Below are 23,399 nucleotides of genomic sequence, written 5' to 3'. Positions count from 1 at the left end.
GGGGTAAAAAAAACCTCATAAATGTTAAAAACATGTATAATCACAAAGGTTAATCAAAGTAGCAAGTCGCTGCAACACCTGGGGCCACACACTAGTAATACTTCTGAAACTCAAATACTCCCTTCGTAATAGAATATTTGAGACTTTGAACTTTTTTTTACTATTCATGTATTAGCTTTGACCATAATTTTTACTAATATAATAAAATCATATTTTATCATAATTTTTTTTAAACCAATTATGTTGTTAAATAGGTATTAATATAAATTTCATAATACAATTTTTAAAATAATTTTCATTGATATCTATTACATATTACTAAAGGCGAACCTAAATTGACACTTGGCAGTCTTGTATTGAGTATTTTCCCTTCAAAAGTATTTTTTTTATGTCGTTTTATAGTTCTGTTGTATTATTATTCTGTTGTATTATAATTACTCTATATTAAACAACCGTGCATCTATTGTACAGGAATTAATATTGTATTTCATTATATAATTTAGTAAAATTTGTGCAATTGCGCGGGAATTTAACTAATTTAATTGATGCATTGTCTATGTGTGAAAAGATGATGTGTCAGATTTTTTGGACAGAGTATTATTCGAATTTAGAAGGTTTGCAATGAAAACCCATTCCTCAAAATCTTCCTCCAAGACTACTCTTCTCAGCTGACACACCTATTCCAACACAGTGCTATTCCAACGGTCGACTGTTGTCCTTTCCTCTCACCTATTTAATTCAAATTCATCTCCCTTCCCTAATTTCATTAACCTCTCCTTTCCACCATTGAAATACAGTACAACGTCTACAAATACCTAATTCAATACTAAAAAAAATAGCTAATTACAAAAAAAATGGGAAAAGTGTCGTATGAAGAAAGTCGCCAAAAGAGAGTTGAAGAAAATAAGAAACGATTGGAAGATCTCAATCTCATTCATCTTTCTCAATCTCTCAAAAACCTTTCCCCCAAATCGTCTCCGGTAACTACCCCTCTTTCTCTCTTATCTATTCTTTCTGTTCGGGTTTAGTTGTCACAATACATTAGTACTCGTTAAAAATTACATTATCAACGTGACTATTAATGTCGGACAGAATGAGTTAGCTAATGTGATGTTTATAACATTTTAATGAAAAGATGAAGAAGGTTTGGAAGCCTCGGACAGTAGAGAAGAAAATGGTGGCCGTTAGACGATCCGCTCGAGTTGCTAAAAATCCTGCCCCTGTTTATGTTGAAGTTTGTTCTCCTCTCCTTACCTTAATTTCCCTTAATTTTTATTCTTCACATTTATTAAATTTCTTCTTTTTTTTTTTTTGGGTACAGGTTCATTTGCCTAGATTGTCCTCACCTAGAAAGTGAGTTTATTTTAAATCATTCATTCAAATACCCAACCTGTTCAAATGTAGTTGTCATGTTATGACTATCAACGTGACTATTAATTTCGGATGAAAAATTGCTGGGTTGTAGGACCTATGGAGTAGTAAGGGGGAACTATGGAGTAGCAACAGAAGAAGAAAGAGCATCTACAATTGAGAAAGCAGAGAAATTGGTTGCTAAGCTTGAGGAGGAGGGCTACCCTACTGTCATTAGACCAATGCTTCCTTCCCATGTCACTGGCTGCTTTTGGCTGGTAATTTCTTTTTATTTGTCATTATATGTATCTAATTATAGAAAAATTTAGTCTTTTATGGTAAATGGGTTGCTGATGAGTTGTTTTACTCGGACTTGAAATTTCAACGAGACAAGTATGGGTCCAAGTGTCTAATTGCCTAGTAATTTCCATATTGATCATTTTAGTTCGAATTGGTAAATTTGATAGGTGACAAGCTTTGGTAATTTAACTCAACTACTCGAACGCGACACGAATATGTCCTTGTGTTGAATTTGACTATTTTACTTGGAAATGACAAGGATATTTTTTTTTTTAAGAGGGAAATGACAAGTATTTAAATTCAATTTAACTTCTCAGGAATTTTTCACTTGCTTTTTAATCTATGTTTTTATAGTTGATTAACATGTTTCAACCTGATACGAGTGGTTAAGAAACACTTTCGAATTTTAACCCCATAACAAGCCTAAGAATTATGGTTCATATATCGTACTTAATAATACCATGCCCATTTGAGTAGCTTAATTAAGCTTTATTAGTTTCTAATTAAAAAATTAATGTCAGCACCATGATATATCCCATTTATACGCTATATGTATACTTCATACGGAGTATAAAATAGTTCATAGTTAATTATTACATTTAATCTTACAATCCGGATTTTGATCTTTTATTTCACCAGATAGCTATATTCATGTAAATTTCTCTGACTATTGTCTAAAGCATTGTACCTAATCAGAGCCCCTTAATTTGAGCTGCAGGGTCTTCCTAGTGACTTTTGCAGGACGAGCTTACCTAATAACGATGCAGCAATAACACTGGTAGACGAAGAGGGCGATGAGTACCCAACTGTTTACTTAGCACGCAAAACTGGACTAAGTGGAGGTTGGCGCGGCTTTGCTATGGCTCATGAACTTGTTGATGGGGATACTGTCATTTTCCAAGTGATCAGTCACTCGATTTTTAAGGTGAAGAATTTATCTACGATTGCTTCGTTATTTTCTCAGCTACTTTACTTGTTATGTCTGATGCGTAATTTTGTATGATATGGGGCTGCAGGTATACATTATAAGGAGAAGCGACGATGTCGCTCTAGAGGGATAACTAGCTGCAACTGCAAACATCTTTCAGAAAAACAAATCTGCTCTTATAGTCTAGTGCTTAGATTGAGTCTTTTTCTAAAGTTGATCAAAAAACTGAAGCATCTCCTTGTTAATACTCTAGGCTGTTAGCTAATGTAACAATTTTTCGATATCAGGTGTAAACCATGAATCAAAGTTTTTCTTGTTAATATTCTAGGCGCGTTTAGCTGAGCTAGTCTAGTACGGATGGGAGTACTTCAATTTCATGAACTATGAAATCATATCATAATTTTGTTATAAAACCTGAACATGGATGTGAAACCTTTTTGCTGAAGATGATTAATATGAATGCCAACATAGTGATTCTGGTTTGCATTGCACATTTTTATTACTCCCTTCATGGCATAATGAACTATAGAATATAAACTAACACGTGAAAGACATAAACTAACAACAAATCGTAATATGAAGTATAAACAAACACTAAGTACACAAGAATATTATAACACCAAAGTATAAAAGAAACATTGAACTAACCACTAGTTGACTTGCAACATGTTATAAGCTTCGCTTCCTAAGCACGAGAATTAATAAAAGTGAGTTTCATGACTTTTTTTTTTTTTTTTTTCCGCAGACGGATTATTGGATTTTTTTAGGATAGCCCATGGGCTTTGTCATGGGTAAGCATGTGGCCTTATCTGGCACGTCCACAAGGCTCATGGGCCATGCTTGGGTCATGGTTTTGTAATTTCAGGTCGACCTAGCACATTGAGTAGCCTTTGGGTTAATGGTCTAGCCTGACCGACCCAAAGTCATCTTTAACTAAGCAACGTTGGTTTCAAAAGAGCAACAAATGCTGGCTTAAAAAAGTTGTAAACAACTAATCACTATTCTTTTTCTTCTTTCATTTTATCCGGCCTTCTCTCATCATTTCTCCAATTTGTATCTATATGCTCTCTTAATTTTTATGTTTTTTAAAGTTACACATTAGCATTAAATCGGAAGAAAAAAGTCACCAACTATAGTGAGAAAATAAATTTTTATTGTCACTTAAATTAGACATTGGTAAAACTGACTCATACCTAATTATCTAACCTAAAATACCCAAATTGAGACTCACACTTTACATGAAATCATGTCTTTCCCTGACCAATCATGCTCAACCTAATCTGATCAGATAATCAATGTTCCTAATATTAGTATTATTTATAAAAAGCGACAATAGAATCAAAATGATCTGACCAAACTTGAACCCAAAATCTACCTTAACCATTAATGACCCGATCTAAACCCGACCTAAATGACCTTAATTAATGACCTAATTGCCATCTCAAACATGAGTTAACACAGGGGCTTACCGGCCATTATTTAAATTTGGTGGTTGAAAACTCTATAGCTAGTATCAATAAACTATGGTATACGCTTTTTAAAATAAAATATAGAAAAAATGTCTCATATTAAGCAAAATCCAACCTCCATTTGGTATCCCTATTAAATTAATGATGATATTCTATAAAGTGGTAAAGTAGATTGAAAATTATCTCCTTTTGGTTGAAAGAATACTTAACGTGTATACAATTTCCACATTCTTTACAAAATCAATTTTGCTTAATATCTAAATCTAGAACATTGACATGTTCTAGCCTTTTGTTATAAAGCCACTAATCATCATATAAAGCACTCAATTTAGGTAATGATACTTATATATTTAGTCATATAACACACTATAATTATTATTAAGCCTAATTAATAATTTGTTACAAAATAATTAAGATTATCTACAATAATTCTTCGAATAGCTTAAAAAATAATTCCCAATAATTCCCTAAGACTACGCTATAAGTTAGGACCATGAACATGCAAATGATAAGAAAGTCAAGAGAGTAAGAATAGAGTAGATATATAGATGAAGATATTGAAGAATAAAAAAAAAAAAAAAAAAAAAAGGATGATGGTATGTTTGGTGTAGGTCCCATTTTTTGCAAGGTAAACACCGGCTCATATACGGCTGGATTTAGCGCCGAATTCTCGATGTTGTCGTTGTGGTTTTTTTGACATCTCTATTCTCATAGTAGTGATGATATTGTATGACTATGAGAGAGAAGTTTAAAGTCTTTATTAAAGGGAAAGATTTGGAAACTAATGTAATTTTGCATCACGCATTATATTCACTCATACCTTAAAGATTAACCCATTTAATTTTGTATGTTTAGATTTAAAACTTTGATGGAATTTGAGTTTAGAATTTTATCAAATAAGCTAACATTTTAATTTTGAGTACGTTATTCTAGTATGTTTATTTGTATATGAAATTCAAAGTATTTAAAGATGTGTATTGGTGATCATGAAAAAATTTCAATGAGAGACTCTATTACTAATAAACGGTGTATTTTTGTTTTTGGTTTTATTTTTTTTATTTATTTTTTGATGGGAAGTGAAGAATGGTGTAAAACATAGCCAATTCTAATTACTAAAAATTAAAAAAATCAATTTTAATTATTAAAAATATATCATGGTTACGGAGTAGTAAAGTTTAGTGTCCTTACTAGATTAGTTTCGTGGCGATGCACGATTTGAACAAATAATTTTTTTTTTTATTATCAAAATTAAAAAAAAAATCTCAAAATAAATAACATCAAATATTAAAAAAAAATTTAGAGGTCATAGAAAAATTGAACGATGAAATGGATACCTGAGGAAAAATAATTAAATTATTATTATTAGAGAGAATTAGATTGTTTTTCGGAAATTGATACTAATACAGAGTAATAATATAGCTAACCAGAATTTTGAAAAAAAAAAAACATAAAATGATGACATCATTTATAGTTTTAGAGGGAAAAATTTTAATGGCAATATGCCATGTGTCTAATTTTATGATAGAATGATATCAGCGGTTGTTATTTTAGTATTAGTTATAAATGCAATACGGAGTACAAAACTAGTTACTCCGTAATATGTAAGTCATTAAATATTTCAATAAAATATTAATGTTGTCATTTAGAATTTTAAAACAACTAGGGATTCTACCACGCGCAATGTGCGCAATATGGCTAGCCCTTTGAGAAGAAATATAACCGGTAGCCTTTATGCCCTATGCATGTTTGCATGATATTTTATTATATTTATTTGCATATAGGTGATACTTATATTGGATGTTGTGTAGTTGTGCAATGTTTTTAGTAAAGCTACTCTGATTTAGCGAGGGAATGGTAAAAAAAAAATCGAGTTCTAGAAATATAAATGTCTACATTTTAAGTGCGTATTGAACCGAAATAGAATAAATTAAACAAGACATCATACATAATTAAAAAAAAATATATATATACAATTATATACTCCGTAAATTTTGTACTCCGTATACATTAAAATTAATTTTAGAATACTTTGTATTAAATAGTGTTTAAATTCCAAATAGAAAAAAAACAAAAAGAAATGGAGTAAAAGATGGCTTTAAATATTAAAATAAACACAACTTTTTATTTACACATAATTAATTTAAGGGATTCAAAAGACAATTTTAGGGTTTTTGAAATCAAATGGGGGCAAATATTAAAAGAACATTTTTAGGGATATGAATGTCCATGCACTATTCATTAGAGTTTTGTTAAATGTTTTGGTAGGGATTCATAATCTACACTTCGACTATTGTTTTCTAGTTACATGTAATGAAAATGTAGTCATATGCGGTCTTATTTGATTCGTCAAAAATTGTAAAAATATATATATAAATATATAAAGAGAGAGAGACTTGTCTAAATTTTATTTTCGATATTTTTAAAAGGATCATGCTAACGAATGCCCTCGGGGTGTTACATTTAAAATACTTCCTAAATTGGTATTAATTTGGGAATGCATGCCAAAATCACGCGTCGATTGGTGTAATTAATATTCATTTTAATCTAATATTTCTAGTTTTAGTTATCTTATCTAGCCTCCGGACGTTTGTTAGATGAAAAAATTATTCCAAATACGCAATTTCAAATATACATTTACGAAGGTAGTAATCTAAAAGGACAAGAGTTAGCCTAAGTTTATAATAACAATCCGTCAATTCCTAGTTTGTGTCAAAAACCAGTCATATTATTTGAATATCAGATATCAAATCTCAAAATTTTAACCAACTAAATTAGCTAATCATCCAGATATCAAATTGAGCAATAAATTGAATGAGAATTTAGCATGGACAATCATCAAATTGTGAAGAATTGGTCCATACAAGAAAATGTAAAACCAAACACACACATTAGACATCACACATTACCCACAACACCGAGTAATAATCATCTGTAAACCCTCCAAAAAAAATAAAAAAATAAAAAAATAAACAAACAAAAAATCCAAATAAGAAGACGAAAAGATAAAAAAAAACACACAAAAACAAACGAAACACCACCATTTCCGCACTCCCCCCTTATTTCTCTCTCTCCTCTTTCTCTCTCTACAATGGAATTTCTGCTCTTCGCCGGGATCCGCGTTTCTCGATCACTTCAAACCGCCATTTTCACCGCCGTTTCTCCTCCTTCTTTCTCCGTCTAACCGCCGTCTCGATCTCTCTCTTTCTTCCCCCTTTTCTGTACGTCTTTCTCTCTCTTCAATATCCGTTCAAAATCATTTTGTTTGATTATTTTTTGTTAATGTTTTGATTACATTGTTGTTTGATTAATGCAGAGGTTTTTTTATGTGCACTGTTGAGCGATTTAGAGATTAGGGTGTTTGTGATTTTGAGTTGATTGATTCGATTTTTGATTTGGGGGTGAAAATTGGGGAAAACCCAAAACGATGTCGTCGAGAGGCGACCATCAAACGGTTCCTTTATCGGTGTTGTTAAGGAGGGAGCAGAATAGTGAGAGAATCGAGAATCCAGAACTTTCTTATGGTCAAGCTAATCAAAGTAAGAAAGGCGAAGATTATACCCTTTTGAAGACTGAATGCCAGCGTATTGTTGGTGATGGTGTTACCACTTTCTCCGTTTTCGGGGTAATTTCTCGATTTTTCGATGATTTATGTCGATTTTTTTCGAGTTTTTGATTTTTTTTTTTGATTTTTTTTAATGGAATTTATGATCTTTATTGAATTGATATTGTGTTGATTGATTGATTTGTTGATTATGAATCAATGAGGTTGATGGGAGTAAGTTTGTTATTGTCAATTTGGTTGGTATTTGATGTGGGCCTCAAACTGTTGTGTTGAATGAGGTTGATTGATGGGAGTAAGTTTGTAATTGCAGCTGTTTGATGGACATAATGGATCTGCTGCTGCTATCTATGCCAAAGAACATCTTTTGAGTAATGTTTTAAGCGCGATGCCAACGGATCTTAATCGAGACGATTGGGTTGCTGCGCTGCCAAGGGCTTTGGTTGCTGGATTTGTCAAAACGGATAAAGATTTTTTGGAGAAAGGTGAAATTATGATTGTGAATTTTGTTATTACTTGGCTCTAGATTAATGTATTTAAAATTTGAAGAGTTTGACTAGTATTCGACAATTATTTTGGGTCGATTTTCTCAGCAGTTGGGTGTTGGTAAGTTGGATATTGACGCCTTGACTATGACTTGGCTGACTGATATGACAATCTTTTTCTCTAATTGAAAGAGTGTATTTTGTAATCTTTTAAAAGACTTGATTTCGTGATGAGGCGTGATAAGTAACGAGTGGGTAGTTTTGTTTACAGGACAAGCGTCGGGAACTACTGTTACCTTTGCGATTATTGAAGGATGGTCTATAACTGTAGCATCAGTAGGGGACTCACGTTGCATACTTGAATCCGCTGAGGGTGAGATAATTTGTTTATCTGCTGATCACAGGCTTGAGAGCAATGAGGAAGAGTAAGTCGTAGGCACAACATAGTTCTATTAGTCATCTTAGTTCTGTGCTACTGTCGAGGTTAACATATTAGTTCAACTTTCTATCAGGAGAGATCGTGTTACAGCTTGTGGAGGTGAAGTTGGCCGTCTCAATACTGGTGGTGGAACAGAGGTAACTTTTTTTTTTTTCTTCTTGGAAACCTATTTTTCCCTCTCTTTTGATTTTGCTGGTCATTCACTGCATCTTCTTGCTTGAATTGATATAGTGTTTTTAATCTATCTTTTTTCACTGGAATCCATCTTGTTGCCTAATGTGTCAGACTTATTACATATGCCTGATATATGTATTTGAGGTTAATGTTTTTTTATTTGTTTTGTTTTATCCTATATACCAGAGTATGCTCTCGTGTTAGTGCACTGGGTATATCGAAAATCCAAATAAACATAAAAAATGATACAGTAGTTAGGCAGAGACTTGTCCGATATTTATTTTGGGTAGTTATCTTTTTTTGTTATAGCTATTTTAGATTTTGAAAAGTATGATATGAAGAGTTTTGGATAGATTGAACACATATACACCATTAAGGTTTTAGAGAGATTTGGTGAAAACATATTCCTCTGTTATTATAAGATGTTACTGTTTAAGTTTTGTCCAAAATAGTTTTCTATGGCAAAAATGAAGAGTAGGGGTACTTCGAACTTGAATAAGTGAATCTCTATGCTTAACCACTTAAAATTTTCTTTTACCTGTAAACTGTTTATCTACATTTTAAATTGTGTGGTTGTTCAATGAAAAGATGAAAAAGTTCCGGTAAATCTGCAGTAATAAAGGGATACAGTGCTGGATATCATCTGCTTACAATCCTGTCTTCATGGGCAATAGATCATTTTATAACTGACTGTAAAAGTGGACAATCCATTGTTTGGTCTACCCCATCGGTTTTTATCATTCAATAATGGATATGCTGAATGTATGCCTAAGGCTTATTGAACGCTTGCCGGATGCCTCTTCTTCACAGGAAATTCCAGTGAAGTGAATTAGTACTAAAATCTGGAGCATGTTGTGCACCAGATTTTATCTTATGTGTTATGCATATTTTTTAAGCATTTTGACCTCAGCTTCACTGTTTTTCTATTTTGTTACTAACTGGAGCATGTTATTTAATGCATATACAGATTGGTCCGTTGAGATGTTGGCCTGGTGGCCTTTGCCTATCTCGATCCCTTGGAGATAGGGATGTTGGCGAGTTTATAGTTCCAGTCCCTTATGTGAAACAAGTGAGGGTATGTAGACTTTTTACCAATATTTTTTATTTTTTGCTTGATTATCGTTACTGTTTTGGAAAAGCTTGCTTATCCTAATGTTTTTAATTACGCTTTTATGAAATGCACATCCTTGACCTCTATGAATGGTCAATAATAATTTACTTGTCTTATGTTGAAGTTCCTGAGATTTGTTCACATTTCCTTTTTTATTTGTATATATATCTTAGACATGGTTAAATTAGACTTTCTTGACTACCTTTGAGATGATTTCAATCATATATTAGAGCAAAGTTAATGATAGATAAATTTAGAGAAATAAAGTCCACTGAATTCTTGTTATCTTGTTAGATGCCTTTTTATATGAAGTATGAGTACAAACAAAGACATTCAGTCAAATCAAAGTTTCAGATAATGTACTTATTTAGGTTATGATGGGCAGTTGGCACTCATCTTGCTTAATATGATATTATTGGCTTTCAAAGAGTCACCAAGACAATGATGCAGTCTTTCAGATCTTTTGTGATACAACTATAGCTATTGCTGCTGTCAGTTCTAGTACATCATGACAACATGTCTACAACTATAAGTAGCAAATGTAAATTATCTGCAATTATCAAGCTTTCTGGTTATAAACACTCACATCCCCCTTAGCCATCAATGTCCTGAAACTGCTTTTAAAATAGTTTTTTTTTTTAAACAAAAGGTATACAAGTTGTAACTGGCTACCTATCTATGTAGTTTTGTACTTCCTCTCTCACTCTTTAATCTTTACATTGGAATGTTTTTGTGAGAGAGAAATGGTCAAAAGCATAAAGATTAAAATGTGATGGAGGGAGTAGGGTGGGTATCTGTGGACAAAGCTGAAACTGCCTTGTTTCATTACCCTTTGTGAATGTTGTCAACTCTATTATGTACATCTGTTGGGCTTAATCTAGTATGAGACTACCTCAGAAATGCTTAATGTGAGACATTGATGATACTTACTTCCTTTTTTAGAGATGTTTGCTACCTTTTCGGGGCTGCTTTTTATTTATATATTTATTTATTTTTATGTCTAATGTTCGTATTAAGTGCATAAGGCAATCTCAATGAGACTTTTTTTTTTTATCTGTTTAATTTATCTGGATATTTATGTGTATTAAGTTTCTGATATGATCTGCTTGTGAATTTTGCAGCTGTCGACTGCTGGTGGTAGGCTTATTATCGCCAGTGATGGTGTGTGGGATATTATAAGTTCTGAAGCAGCACTTGATTGTAGTCGAACAATGGCAGCAGAGACGGCAGCTGTCCAAATTGTCAAGGTATGCTGAGCAGTCGTGTGCTTTGTCACTCCCATATACAAAAATAGTGTTTTGTGAGTAGTAATCTATTATTTATTTATTAATTTCTATTATTATTTGAATTCCTTTTCCCTATTTTTTAAAACCTTATAGATGATGTAGAAAAATAATTAGATACAGTGGATAATTTTCCAAAATTTAATAGATCTGGAAGTTGCCTCTTTATATGGATCAGTGGGTGTAAAAGCCATTTGTGTTTACTTAACTGTGAGTCTGTGACTGTATCTAATAAAGCATTTTATTCCTATATTTTGTGTACCAATTTCAGGAAGCAGTGCAGGTTAAAGGTATCAGGGATGATACAACCTGTATTGTGGTTGACATTTTTCCACCAGAGAAGAATCTCCCTTCTCCTGCCCCAAAAAAACCAGGAAAAGGAGTTTTTAAGGCCATTTTCCGGAAGAAGTCAGCTGAGTCAACATCTCAAGCGGAACGAGAGTACTTGGAACCAGATGTGGTTGAGGAGATGTTTGAAGATGGATCTGCATGTCTTACAGAAAGGTTTTATCTCTTTTGATCATTTCTCATTGTGACTTGAGCCATCTTGTTCCTTTGTGACTCAACAATTGTGAACTTTTGTGTTATAGCACTGTTTTTAGTAGTAAATTTTGGCTTGCAGGCTTGATACCAAATATCCACTTTGCAATATGTTCAAGTTGTTCATGTGTGCAATTTGTCAAGCCGAGATTAAACCCGGAGACGGTATTTCAATACATGCCGGCTCTTCCAATCGAAAAACTCGCCCCTGGGATGGCCCTTTCTTGTGCCAAAGTTGCCAAGAAAAGAGAGAAGCAATGGAAGGGAAAAGACCGTCTGGAAGTATGTTTTGCTGTCTTTAGATATCTGCTTATAATTCACGAGTAGTTGTAAATGAACCTAATCTTTGAATTATTGCATTTCTACCTTGCAGATAGATATAACAGTGATAGTGATTAGCTGGCAGTAATATCGGAATGTGGTTGGCAAAGTCTGATAGGTCATGCCAATGATGGAAGAATTGAAAATTGGAGGTTTGTTCCGTTGCTTGAATTTATTTCTTTGACTCACAAAGGAGTTGAAGCATATATCTAGGTTCGTATGGCGTTGCTGATTGGACCTCTTCCCTCGTGTTATTTCAAGTCAGAATCTCATATTTAGAAGTGGCTAACCTAATTTAGCATCTTCCCCTGACTGGTGAGTGTTTAATTATCTCGATTACGTGAGCCTCCGTTGGAAGTTTAGTGGATGGTCTGATAAACCTATTTGCTTGCTGCTTGCTGTTCTCTCCGTCGCTCAGCTGAAGGGAGTATTCAGGTTTCTTTCTGCTTCTCTGGTCAATTCAGCTGTATACTACATCCATACATAGAATTCCCATTGTATACTATTTCCGAAAGGGTCATTCGGGTTGTACTATCTATACGGACGTACACATAGGATTCTTTATAGTGCAAAATTAATTATTTGAGTTAACTCAACCAATTTGTTGAAATATAGCAGCTTCTTTCTTTAAGATTCTTAAGCAACTAGGAAAGTGGTGAATTTTTAAATAGAAAGCTCATGGTTTTATCATATTCTTTCTGTCAACTGATCTTGTTTTTATTGTATTTCTGAAAGTTAAATCATTTGTGGTTAATGTAATCAATTGGGTTATGCAAGGTGGCAGTCAGCTTAGACATGTGCAATAATTTAATCAAACATTTTTAATTTATGGAATTTTTTTTGAGCCATTGAAATTTTAGGTTTTGATTTTTTTCCCCCCTTCTATTTTTTAGTTGAATTAATTCAATGTTTGACATCTAAGACAAAGTAGCTAACTTGTTAATTGGCAACATGTATAACACATAGCCAGCTGTAACAAATATTTTTTTCCCTCTTTCTTTTCTTGTGGAGAACAAGTAGTCGAGTACCAACCATTACTCGAAAATTTGGCCAGATTGACCCACTCTGGCCCAGCTTATTGGTTAGCTCTAATGTCTGCCATTGATATAGATGTCATTTGGTTTGTAGAGTGGCGTGGGTTTGGAATTAGAAATGAGATCAAGGTGGTAAGGAGTTAAAACTTAATACTACTTTTGATTTTTATTAGTTGTAACTTTGGAATATTTTATTCCTCACAAATAATACCCCAAAGTTGCAACTAATAAAAGTCGGAGGTAGTACTTAATAATATGTTTTGGTATTGTATGAAATTGAACAATTTTCTTTTATTTGATACCTATAGGTTTTAATGTTTTATAGGACTCCTCCGTGTGGTCTTAAATCCCGTACATTGTGGGTTTGAGAATTGAATTTATCTTAAACAAGCACCAGGTAATATTGGTTTTACTCATTTCAACCCATCCTATACATATATTACTTGAATCAAACGCCCTCTTATTAGACTTCTAAACCTATGTCATTCATCTTAGAATTTATTTTTTTTGTTTACGTTGTGAAAATAGAGCAGGGTTAGCAATTTTCATGAAGTACTTAATAAAACATTGTCTTCTGGAATTTTGAACATACGTAATAATCTTTGGCGGTATCAAGTTCCTCACAACCTGAATCTTTGCAGTTTGCTGCGGATAAAAATACTGTTTTGAGGTGTTCATAAAATTAAAAGCAACCATAATAATTTGATCTATTTGGTAATGGATGGTAATAAATTGTTGTAATTAAAATGTGGTTAATAGATAGAATTCACATTATATAATTGCAATTTATTACTAATTACCGGGCCATGAGAGTCATTGTTTTGATTAGCAAGAAAGCCAAGAGTGAAATGTTGCTTATCAAATTTGCAAAATGCCAGGCAAGGCAGTGAAACTATCCATTAAGAAGTTGTGATGGATTAGAACTGTCAAATTGTATTCGTGGTTTGGGTTTTGGGTTGGGATTAGGAACGGAAGGGTAACATCGAATTCAGGTAATGTCACATTGTATCTATTTGGGTTGATCTGAATCGGTTTGGGTCACTTTAAATATGGATGGTATTGGATAACTTATTGTTTGGATTCGAGTTTGTTACAAATACTTAAATGGACCTTCTTCACACCAATTTATTGTGGATTACTGATATTATAGACAGTATGGTTGTTTTATTAATAAGAAAGGTCACTATGTTAAAATAAAGGTTATTATGTTGAAATACTACATTTATTACATATTATGTGCAACTTTTGAATTTTTTATATCTTACAAATAATACCCAAAAGTTGCACATAATATGTAACGGATGTAGTAAAAGTCATTTTGATATTATAAAGGCTATAAGAGATTAATTATTATTATTTTTAAATGAAATTACTTATATATTCGTCAATATGAATAATAAAGGTAATTACATTTAAATTAAGGCCACTATTTTTGATATAACGTCGTACTTCAGGTCCACAATAATATTAAAGGTCACACAAATTTTAAGAAGGTTACTATGTAAAAATTGGGGTTTCTATGTTAAAATTAGAGTCACTATGTTCAATATAACATTAGTAGCGTGCGTATAAGTGGTCCACAATAAATTATTGTGGACCACGTCCACGCAAGTTTTTTCTCGAGTTTGCTAATGTTCGGATCCATTTGATACAGTTCACTCTCGGGTTTGATTTTCACCAGTTTGAGAATAGAATATTTTTGAAAATCTATTTATATTGTACATGGATAAGGTTTGCGCAAATTTTTAGATGAATCCTGCTTCATCTAGTTCTATGTGGTACACCACTCCAAAACTACACTATATAATAATTTGGGGTTTTTTTTCCTTCTCCTCCACCCTGATAATTTACATTCTAGATTTTTTACACCTTCATACCTCAATTCTCTCTCCTTCCCTCACTACTAAAAACCTTCCTCTTTTTTGTTCTCTTCTTTCTATCGCCAAAATTTCTAGAAATCAAATATAAATTTCTTTTTGTTCAACCTTTGATTTGAAAAATTGAAGCTTTTTCAATGGAGTTTTTGCAATAAAGTGAAGTTGAAAATGACGATTTCGGCGAGAAGGTGTTTAAGATGGTGAGAAGATAATTTTTTTGATGAGATTTCATTGTTTAAATCATCATGGATAGGTTAGAGGATGAGTTTTTGAATATCTTGTTTTCATTTTTTTTTTGATTTTTTTGTTAGTTGATATGCCAAATTCATCTTTGACCTCTTCATATAGTTGGTGTAGCTAAGTCAAAATTATTTATGATGTATTGATCTAATTAAATTTAATCAATGCTTAAGTTTGTATGATATAGTTTTGTATTTGGTTATATTTTGGTATTTTGAACATTTAAAGTTAAAAATATGAACATATGATACGTTTGCTATAAATATATATTTATACCAACATATATTTTGGAATTTTGAACATCTTAATTATAGATATGAACATTTGATACTTTTTTATGAACCTTTTTTATTTTATTTTATTTATTTATTTATTTAGTTTTTTTGTCTTGTTTTAGATCTATGTATTAATTATCATTTTAAAGTTTTTGGAATTCTATACAATATAATTTATATCCGAACATTTGATTCTTTGCATATGAAAGTTTATTTTGTTCCGATATATGTATTTTTAAGTTAATTATTTTTTTTTTAAATTGTAATTATGAACATTTGAGTTGGATCGATATCTCATATATGAACATCAGCTAATTTGGGCTAATGAAATATGAACCTCAATTTATTCATAAGGGTTTGTCTGAATCGAGAAAATACTAAGGGGTTTAATGAACATAGAAGAATTTATAATGAATTAAAATGATTTATTTCATCCTTTTTTGTTTAACAATTATACAAATGAAATTTAAATTATAATTTTTGAAAATGAACATTAAATGAGCATATAAAATTAAAGGTCCAGTTCATTTTATAACTGTATGATAATTATGTTCACTTCTAATATTTTAAAGATTTACATTTTTTCCGTGTTTACATTTTATTTATTAAATGCTTATTTTTTTTTAATTTTTAATTTTTTATGTGTTCATATATTGTTATTAAATGTTCATTTTTTTCAACGTGCTCATATATATATTTTGTTTTTTTACCACATGTTCATTTTATAGGCGTGGTCCACCTAATCTAGGTGCATCATACAACTATTGTAAAGTTTGGATTGCATGAGCATCATGTTTAAGTGCAAGTTTGGATCAGACCATGAAAATAGGTCCTTATGTGAGAATTCATACTTATATGAAAACTAATCTAAAATCTAGAGCATGTAGTAATTATTTAGAATATATGATTAAAAATTCAGAACATTTGACTCATAATTTAGAATATATGAGTGTTCACCAAAAAAAAAAGTATACATGAGTTATAATTTAGAATATATGATGACAAATTTAGAACATTTGACTCATAATTTAGAATACATGAGTAATAATTTAGAAGATCTGATTTCAAAAATTAGAACATGTGAGTAAAAATTAAGAAAATTTGATTTATCAAGTTTAAAACATATGATGAGTAAAATTTAGAACATATGAGTAACATTTAGAACATTTGATTTAAGATTTAGAATATGTTAATACAAATTAAACACCTAATATAAAATATAGAACATGCGAGTAAAAAAATTAGAGCATAGAAGTAAAAATTAGAACATACAAGTATATATGATATAGAATTTAGAACATATACTTTAAAATCTAGAACATATGGTTAAGAATCTTAGAACACGATTAAAATTTAGAAAGTATAAGTTAAAATTTAAAATAACTGATTTAAGATTTATAACATCAAATTTAACGCATTTAAGGTTTAGAACATAAGAGTAATTATTTAGAATATTTGATTTAACTTTAAGATTTAGAACATTTGATTTAATTTAAAATTTAGAACACTTGAGTAAAAATATAGAACAATGGATTTAAAGTTTCAAACATATGAGTAAAAATTTAGAACATACAGAGTGTTCTCAGATAAGAGTTCTCACATAAAGAAAGGTTTCTCACGAGAGCCATATATATATATACACATATACCTAGGTAATATTAATTGTTACCCAAACTTTCTAACAAATTAAAACATTCCAATCCATTTCAAAGTAGAACAATACCATTAATAAACATGCTCCTGATTCTAAGTGATTGGTTGATGATCTTCTTCTTCTTCTTCTTTTTTTTTTTTTTTTTTTTTTTTTTTTTTTTTTTTTTTCTCTCTTTTTTTAAGGATTATTGGATGAAACATTTGGATGTCAATTGTTGAGAAAACCACATTACGTAGCACTTACCATATCACTAACACGTAAAATAAATTCGAATATCCGATGTCATTTCAATTTTTCACCAAATGTCGCACTATGTTGATGACATCTCAACATTGTATGACATGTAAATATAACGTCAAGTAAGCAAAATTCTAATAAATTTTTTAAAATAAAAAGGAATTTAGGGTTGTTATTTTTGATGAAATTCCAGTATTTCTTATATGATTGTTTTATTGTGCTCCCTCTATCCCACAATATTAAAAAGTTGATTTAATGAAAGCTTATATTAATACCTACTTCATATTTAACAACATATTTCGCGGTAAAAGTTGTTTATATAGAGTATTACATTACTTAAAAAATATGGTCAAAGTTGGTATATGACTAGTGAAAAAAAGTCAACGTTTCAATTATTTTAAGACAGATGAATGGTGATTGTAGTATGCAAAGTTACTAACAACTCTTATGAATGGTGATTGTAGTAGTTTTTTTAACGAATATAGTCCGGAGCAGCAAATTTGTACTCCCTCCGTATTTGAATAATTAACATGGTTAACATGATACATGCTAATGCATCATTGGTTTGACCTTAGATGTATATGATTAAATATTAGTAAACTACGTATTATATAAAAAACTTAATATAATGAAACTTTATTTTTAATACATATTTAACTATATATTTCATGATAATTTTTTTTTTATATGTTATTAAAAAAAACGATGGTAAAATTAAACTAAGTATATGAATAGTACGTGAAAGAAGTCAAACGTGTCAATTGATACTCCCTCCTCAAAATAATTGACACGGTCAAGTATGACACATATACCCGATGAGTCATATTTTATAGGATTTATAAGCACGTTTATGCTACTTTTATAGTTGCATTATTTTTAGTCGCTTTTAGGGTCACATTTGCATAAGTTTACCGTTTTGTTCTCTATACGCTTCGTTTGTGTTGTCTATTGTTTAAGGTAATATTATAATTATTTAATTTGGACGCTTTTCGGAGTGATTTTGGAAGAATCAGACGATGAAAGGATGAAATGTCGATGAATCGATGTCGTTCAATGAAGGATATGTGTTTGTAAAAGCTTAGGTTGAGATATATAAGCATACAAAGTGAAAATATCATTGACGAGAGTTGCTAAGGACCTTTCGGGAATGAATTTGAGTTATGAATTGAGTTCTACGATGGTTTATGAAGTGTCAAATATGACCTTTGTTCACTCTTTTGATCATAACTTGAGTTATACATATAAGATTGAGGTGATTCAAGTTGGGTTGGAAATTAGAGTTGAAGAGATTTCCAACGATATGTCACACGCCCATATACGCTTCTTAGAATAAGATATATAGCATGTGCAAAATTGTCATGTGCCCGTAAGAGGAGTTGTGCCCGCAACATCTGCAAGCAATGCCCAAGTCTAATTTGCCCTCCTCCCCCCCCCCCCCCCCACAACATTTGCTGTGCCTGCAGCCCGCCAAACACCCATGCCTCGTGTGCTTGCTCATTATCATCGCTTCATCATCATCGTTAGCCAATCGCTATGCATATGTACTCTTCTTTATTTTCTTATTTCTATTCTTTAATAATTTTTATATTAGAATTTAGGAGGCTTATGAATAATCAAGGCTATTTTCCCTTTTTTTTTTTTTTTAAAAAAAATTATCTTCGTTTTGATTTTTTCTAGATGATTCTTGAGTTTATTATTTTATACTGAGCTATTTTATTTCCATTTATTTCTTTCTATTATGGTTTCGTTCTTAGATCTAGTTTTTATTATTTATTTCATGCTTACTAATTGTAATCTTATTTTCATTAATTTAGACTTTCTTTCCTAAATTTCATGAAGTTGTTTAGTTTTTCCAAATCTTTAGAAGTTAGATTGGATAGTCATATCCCTGTAGATTCTACCCTAACAGGTGTATGACAACCTATCAATACCATTGCACTAAGGCCCTGTTCACTTCACCTTATTTTTGCTGAACTGAAATTAATTTTATACATTGAACTGAATTATTTTTACTAATATCTAGTATATTTCTTCTTTAAATTTACTGATCTTTACTGAACCGAACTTAATTTTACTAAGTTGAAATTATTTTTACTGAATATTATTGTTTTTTAATGTGAAATGAACTGGGCCTAATTTGATTGTAGATACATACAATTACATATAGACAAATATTAAAAAGTTGGTATTATAAAATTTTACATTAATACGTATTTAATAACCTATTTCTTGATGAAATTTGTTTTTTAATAGGTTAAAAAACCAATGGTCAAAGTTCATATAAAAATAGTGAAAAAAGTCAAATGTGTCAATTATTCTAGGACTGATGGTTTATTTATTTAAAATTTTCTGTGATTTGTATTATTAGTATTTATCAGTTTTTCGTCAATTAATCGGACCATTTTCCCCCTAAATGTAATACCTCGTTTTTATAAGTATTTTCTAATTAATTATATTAATTCCTAAAAGGGGTATTTTGATAATTTAATAAGTTATTTGAATTTTGAAGCCAAAAGAGTATTCGAATTTTGGAGCCAAAAGAGTATTCGAATTTTGGTGCCAAGTCTACTTTCAAACCTAATTATTATTTTGGATTTTGGATAAAATTAATTTTCCATTGATTATAAAAAAAACCAAAAATATCCTGATTGTGTCTCCCCAAAAACCAAACTCAGTGATGAGTACCTTTCACGTCTTTGATTATCGAGGTAGGTAAAGAGTTGAAGAGTCTCATGAATTTCCCTTTAGCCTTAACCATTTCTAACCTTTTCTAAAGAGTTTTAATCCAAAATCATTTATTTCGTGCCTTTAAACCCAAAATCATTCATTTCGTGTCTTTGAAAATCGTTCATTTTGTGTCCTCTTTATAAAAACGTCCAAACCAGTATGTTTTGGTCCATAATCCTAGTCCAATTATTGTTTAGTTGGATGAGGCTTGAAAAGAGCTTTCAAATGATATAAGCCCAGATCCGACTTAACACTAATAAGTTATGGCCAAAATACTAAACCAAGCCCAAACCGAACCTAGGTCCACCTTACCTACAACCCAATGATCATGTGGAGGGTCCATTAACCTTAATCCCAATCCTAAACCAACTTGGGTTCATTTGGAAAGCCTCTAGAAGGTTCTAATCTATCCTTTTTGAAAGATAAAGATCAAAGAGTTTGAAATTGAAAGAAACTCCTCTTTTTGAAAGTCCTTGTTCTATTCGGATTCAAATATGTTCAGATATGATTTTCGTGCCTCATAATTTTTATCCAAATCTTGAATGGTTGGATAGCCCTTGAAATTATCTTTCCAATGAATATATCATAATCCCAATTCCGAGCTATAACAAAAACGATATGCATGAAATACCAAACTCTATCCAAAACTGACACTGTCCCACTATTTCGGCCATATAGTTTATTCTTTAAAATATATTAATCTGATTCTAATTGGGTTGGAAATTAGAATTCCATAGCTTTCCAACGATATATTATTTATCTTATTCCGATTTCTGGATCAAAAGTTATGATAAAAAACAACCCGCAAAAAATTGCCGTCTATCGCGCCGCGATGGAACCTGTTTTACTTCGAGTTAGATTCAGACTCTTTTTTGATATTTGGACTCTCTTTTTCTTATAAATAGAGGTCGTTTTACCCCGTTTTAAATCATCAACAAGCTTGATCACCAACAATCATCGTCTTATTCTCTCTCAAGCTAAAAGCTTCTCTCTCTATCTCTCTCTCTCTCTCTCTCTCTCTCTCTCTATCTCTCTCTCTCTCTCTCTCTATCTTTCTAGACTTAGCCTAAACACATCCCAACACCTTATTGACATCACACATCATACCTCCATTACGAGCTTCGAATACTCCTAGCCAATCTCGAAGTTGCCTTCGACCTCGACGTGAAAGGTTGATAGTTTTGAGGGTTTGGTCCCAAATCTATATTTCAATTCATATTTGATTTATTTGTTTGATTTATATCTTTCTTGAAGTTACTAACGTGTGTATTTTTTTGATAGAAAAAGATACGAGGCATCAAAATAAGTAATTCGATTACTTAATTACTCCTATGATATAGAAATCATGCTTAGAATATTATTTTAAGTCCTAGTATAATGTTAGGATTGTTATTTTAATTTCCTAGTATCATGTTAGGGCATTAATTAATATTCCTAATATCATGTTGATTCTTAGTATCATGTTTAGTTTAAAACTTTGATCTTTATTTTTTAGTGACATATTAGGGTTTGTTATTAATCCGTTTAGTATCATGTCTAGGATCTTGCTATTAATCAAGTTTTGATGAGATTATGATTATTTTGATTATGATGATTTTATTATGATGATGACTGTTGTGTCAATAACCATATGTTGCTTGATTATTCATGATTTACTGTTATTGCTTGATCACGCCCTCTTTTGCAGGTTTAAAGGGAATTGATACTTGAAATCACGCCTAATAAGATAATTAATAATTTGATTTAGGCTTAATATGATTTCAATTCAAGTGATCGCCAATAATAGATAAATTGCATTAATAATCAACCAACGTAGATTAAACATGTTTAGGGCTAACTTGTTGTATGTATGTTGATCGGAAAGCGCGCATGAATATCATAAGAATTAAGTAGAGGCCAATTTAGGTGGGGTTCAATCTCTTTTAGGTTGGATTCGTACCATCATCCCCGTATATCCAGTCATGGTTCCGGACCACTATGGAGTTAGCGATCTCCGTGATCGTGAATGGGGTGTAACCTTCACACCCGTTGGGGTGAATGGGGTGAATGGGGTGTGAATAGGGTGTAACCTTCACACCCGTTGGGGTGAATGGGGTCAATGGGGTGAATGGGGTGTGAAGGTTACACCTGTGAACGGTTTACAAGTTCCTAAAACTTGTTGGCGACTCCTTTATCTCTAGCTTCTTTCCCTTTGGACGCCACCATGCTTAAATACATGATCACAGAGGGGCTCAAAGTTGATGTTTGAAATATTCCCTACATATATACTTATAATATAAGATATTTGAATATTTCATATAATATTAAAATCTGATTTTAATTATATAGTTTGGCTGAATTTTATTAATTATTTCTCAATTTAAATGTTTTCATAAAATCGAAAATTAATATATAATTTTCGGATTTCAAGAAAAATAAAATATGATTTTAATTGGTTCGGAATTTTGAGAAAATAAAATGATTTTGAAAGTTTGGATTTTCGGCCATAATTGAGTAAATAAATAGATTTTGTTAGGATTCATATAAAATAATTATCTTAACTTATAATTAATTAAATTCCTAGGTTTTCCTATTTTTATTAAATAATATCTTACTTATATTTGATCATATATATTTTGATATTAAATCTCCTTTACTATCCCACCAGGTTTTCACCATGTACAACTAGGAAGAGAGAATAATGGTTATGATAGTTTCATTATACAAGTGCATGGAGCATGGGATAATAACACTACAAGGGCTGGCATTGGCTGGGTGGTAGATGGCAATGAGCAGGCCGACACCTTCAATGGTGGAGGCAAGTATGGAGCGGCTTCTTCAACTTTGCATTGTGAAGCGTGGGCTAATCTTGACGGAAAACAGGGTATTTTTGACAAATTTTTTTTGTCGAAAATCACCTGTTTTCTAGTAGTGTGACTCTGTGGTGCTCCTTAACAACCTACAAGATGACCTAGGTAAAGATGTTTTGATCGTGTGGATTCTGAAGGAGGTAAAGGAAATAGGGGCGACTTTTCAGAAATGTGCAATAATTAAAGTTCAAAGAAAGCAGGTACAAAGGGCACACGATATTGCTAGGCAATGCCGTATGAACCTCACTGATTACTAGTAGAGTAGTTAGTTTGGTGTTTGTCTTTGCTATTGTAAAAAAAAAAAAAAAAAAAAAAAAAAAAAAAAAAAAAAAAAACCTTCCTTACTTATTTTCCAAGCAAGCTTTTATTTCCTCAAACTGTTTTCATGATCATCTTATAATTTAGTACTTCCCATAACTAGTTCCTACTTATTTTTCAAGCAAGCGAATGCCTTAATTTTATTTTCCATCCAATTAATTACCTTAAATCTAAACTTTCCATATTTCTTCCTTCATGAGCTTATTATAATTCTTGTTATCCTACAACT

The 23,399-nt window shown here is 31.4% G+C and overlaps 2 protein-coding genes across 3 annotated transcripts; both read left to right on the top strand.

Annotated features, from left to right (window-relative positions):
* Positions 1-843: 843 nt before the first annotated feature.
* Positions 844-3,552, top strand: LOC110696774 (B3 domain-containing protein At5g42700-like). Its single transcript, XM_021874116.1, has 6 exons — positions 844-980; positions 1,136-1,234; positions 1,322-1,353; positions 1,466-1,628; positions 2,369-2,575; positions 2,667-3,552. The coding sequence occupies exons 1-6, from the start codon at positions 855-857 to the stop codon at positions 2,709-2,711; spliced, it is 672 nt and encodes a 223-aa protein (XP_021729808.1). The 5' UTR covers positions 844-854; the 3' UTR covers positions 2,712-3,552.
* Positions 3,553-7,039: 3,487 nt separating this feature from the next.
* On the top strand, positions 7,040-12,807 carry LOC110696560 (probable protein phosphatase 2C 12). 2 transcript variants are annotated; one of them, XR_002506326.1, is made up of 11 exons: positions 7,040-7,265; positions 7,361-7,669; positions 7,920-8,091; positions 8,363-8,516; positions 8,604-8,667; positions 9,672-9,779; positions 10,937-11,062; positions 11,370-11,602; positions 11,721-11,920; positions 12,012-12,274; positions 12,378-12,807. XR_002506326.1 is itself a non-coding variant. In XM_021873899.1 (10 exons), exons 2-10 carry the CDS (start codon positions 7,472-7,474, stop codon positions 12,035-12,037), a joined length of 1,281 nt encoding a protein of 426 aa, XP_021729591.1. In that variant the 5' UTR covers positions 7,040-7,265; positions 7,361-7,471; the 3' UTR covers positions 12,038-12,807. The 2 variants fall into 2 exon arrangements, 1 of the variants encoding a protein (XP_021729591.1); XM_021873899.1 differs by having other exon boundaries at positions 12,012-12,807.
* The last annotated feature ends 10,592 nt before the right edge of the window (positions 12,808-23,399 follow it).

Source organism: Chenopodium quinoa, unplaced genomic scaffold (genome assembly GCF_001683475.1).
Source record: "Chenopodium quinoa cultivar QQ74 unplaced genomic scaffold, ASM168347v1, whole genome shotgun sequence".
NCBI classification, from domain to species: domain Eukaryota; kingdom Viridiplantae; phylum Streptophyta; class Magnoliopsida; order Caryophyllales; family Amaranthaceae; genus Chenopodium; species Chenopodium quinoa.
The sequence above is the reverse complement of the archived record's forward strand: the minus strand, read 5'-3'. Positions and strand labels throughout refer to the sequence as shown.

Excerpts from the sequence above, each read along its gene's own strand:
- LOC110696774 (XM_021874116.1), top strand. The coding sequence starts at position 855 with ATGGGAAAAGTGTCGTATGAAGAAAGTCGCCAAAAGAGAGTTGAAGAA. Across the intron at positions 1,235-1,321 it reads CTGCCCCTGTTTATGTTGAA|GTTCATTTGCCTAGATTGTC; the intron begins GTTTGTTCTCCT and ends TTTTGGGTACAG. Across the intron at positions 2,576-2,666 it reads TCAGTCACTCGATTTTTAAG|GTATACATTATAAGGAGAAG; the intron begins GTGAAGAATTTA and ends ATGGGGCTGCAG.
- LOC110696560 (XM_021873899.1), top strand. The coding sequence starts at position 7,472 with ATGTCGTCGAGAGGCGACCATCAAACGGTTCCTTTATCGGTGTTGTTA. Across the intron at positions 8,517-8,603 it reads CTTGAGAGCAATGAGGAAGA|GAGAGATCGTGTTACAGCTT; the intron begins GTAAGTCGTAGG and ends ACTTTCTATCAG. Across the intron at positions 11,921-12,011 it reads AGGGAAAAGACCGTCTGGAA|ATAGATATAACAGTGATAGT; the intron begins GTATGTTTTGCT and ends TCTACCTTGCAG.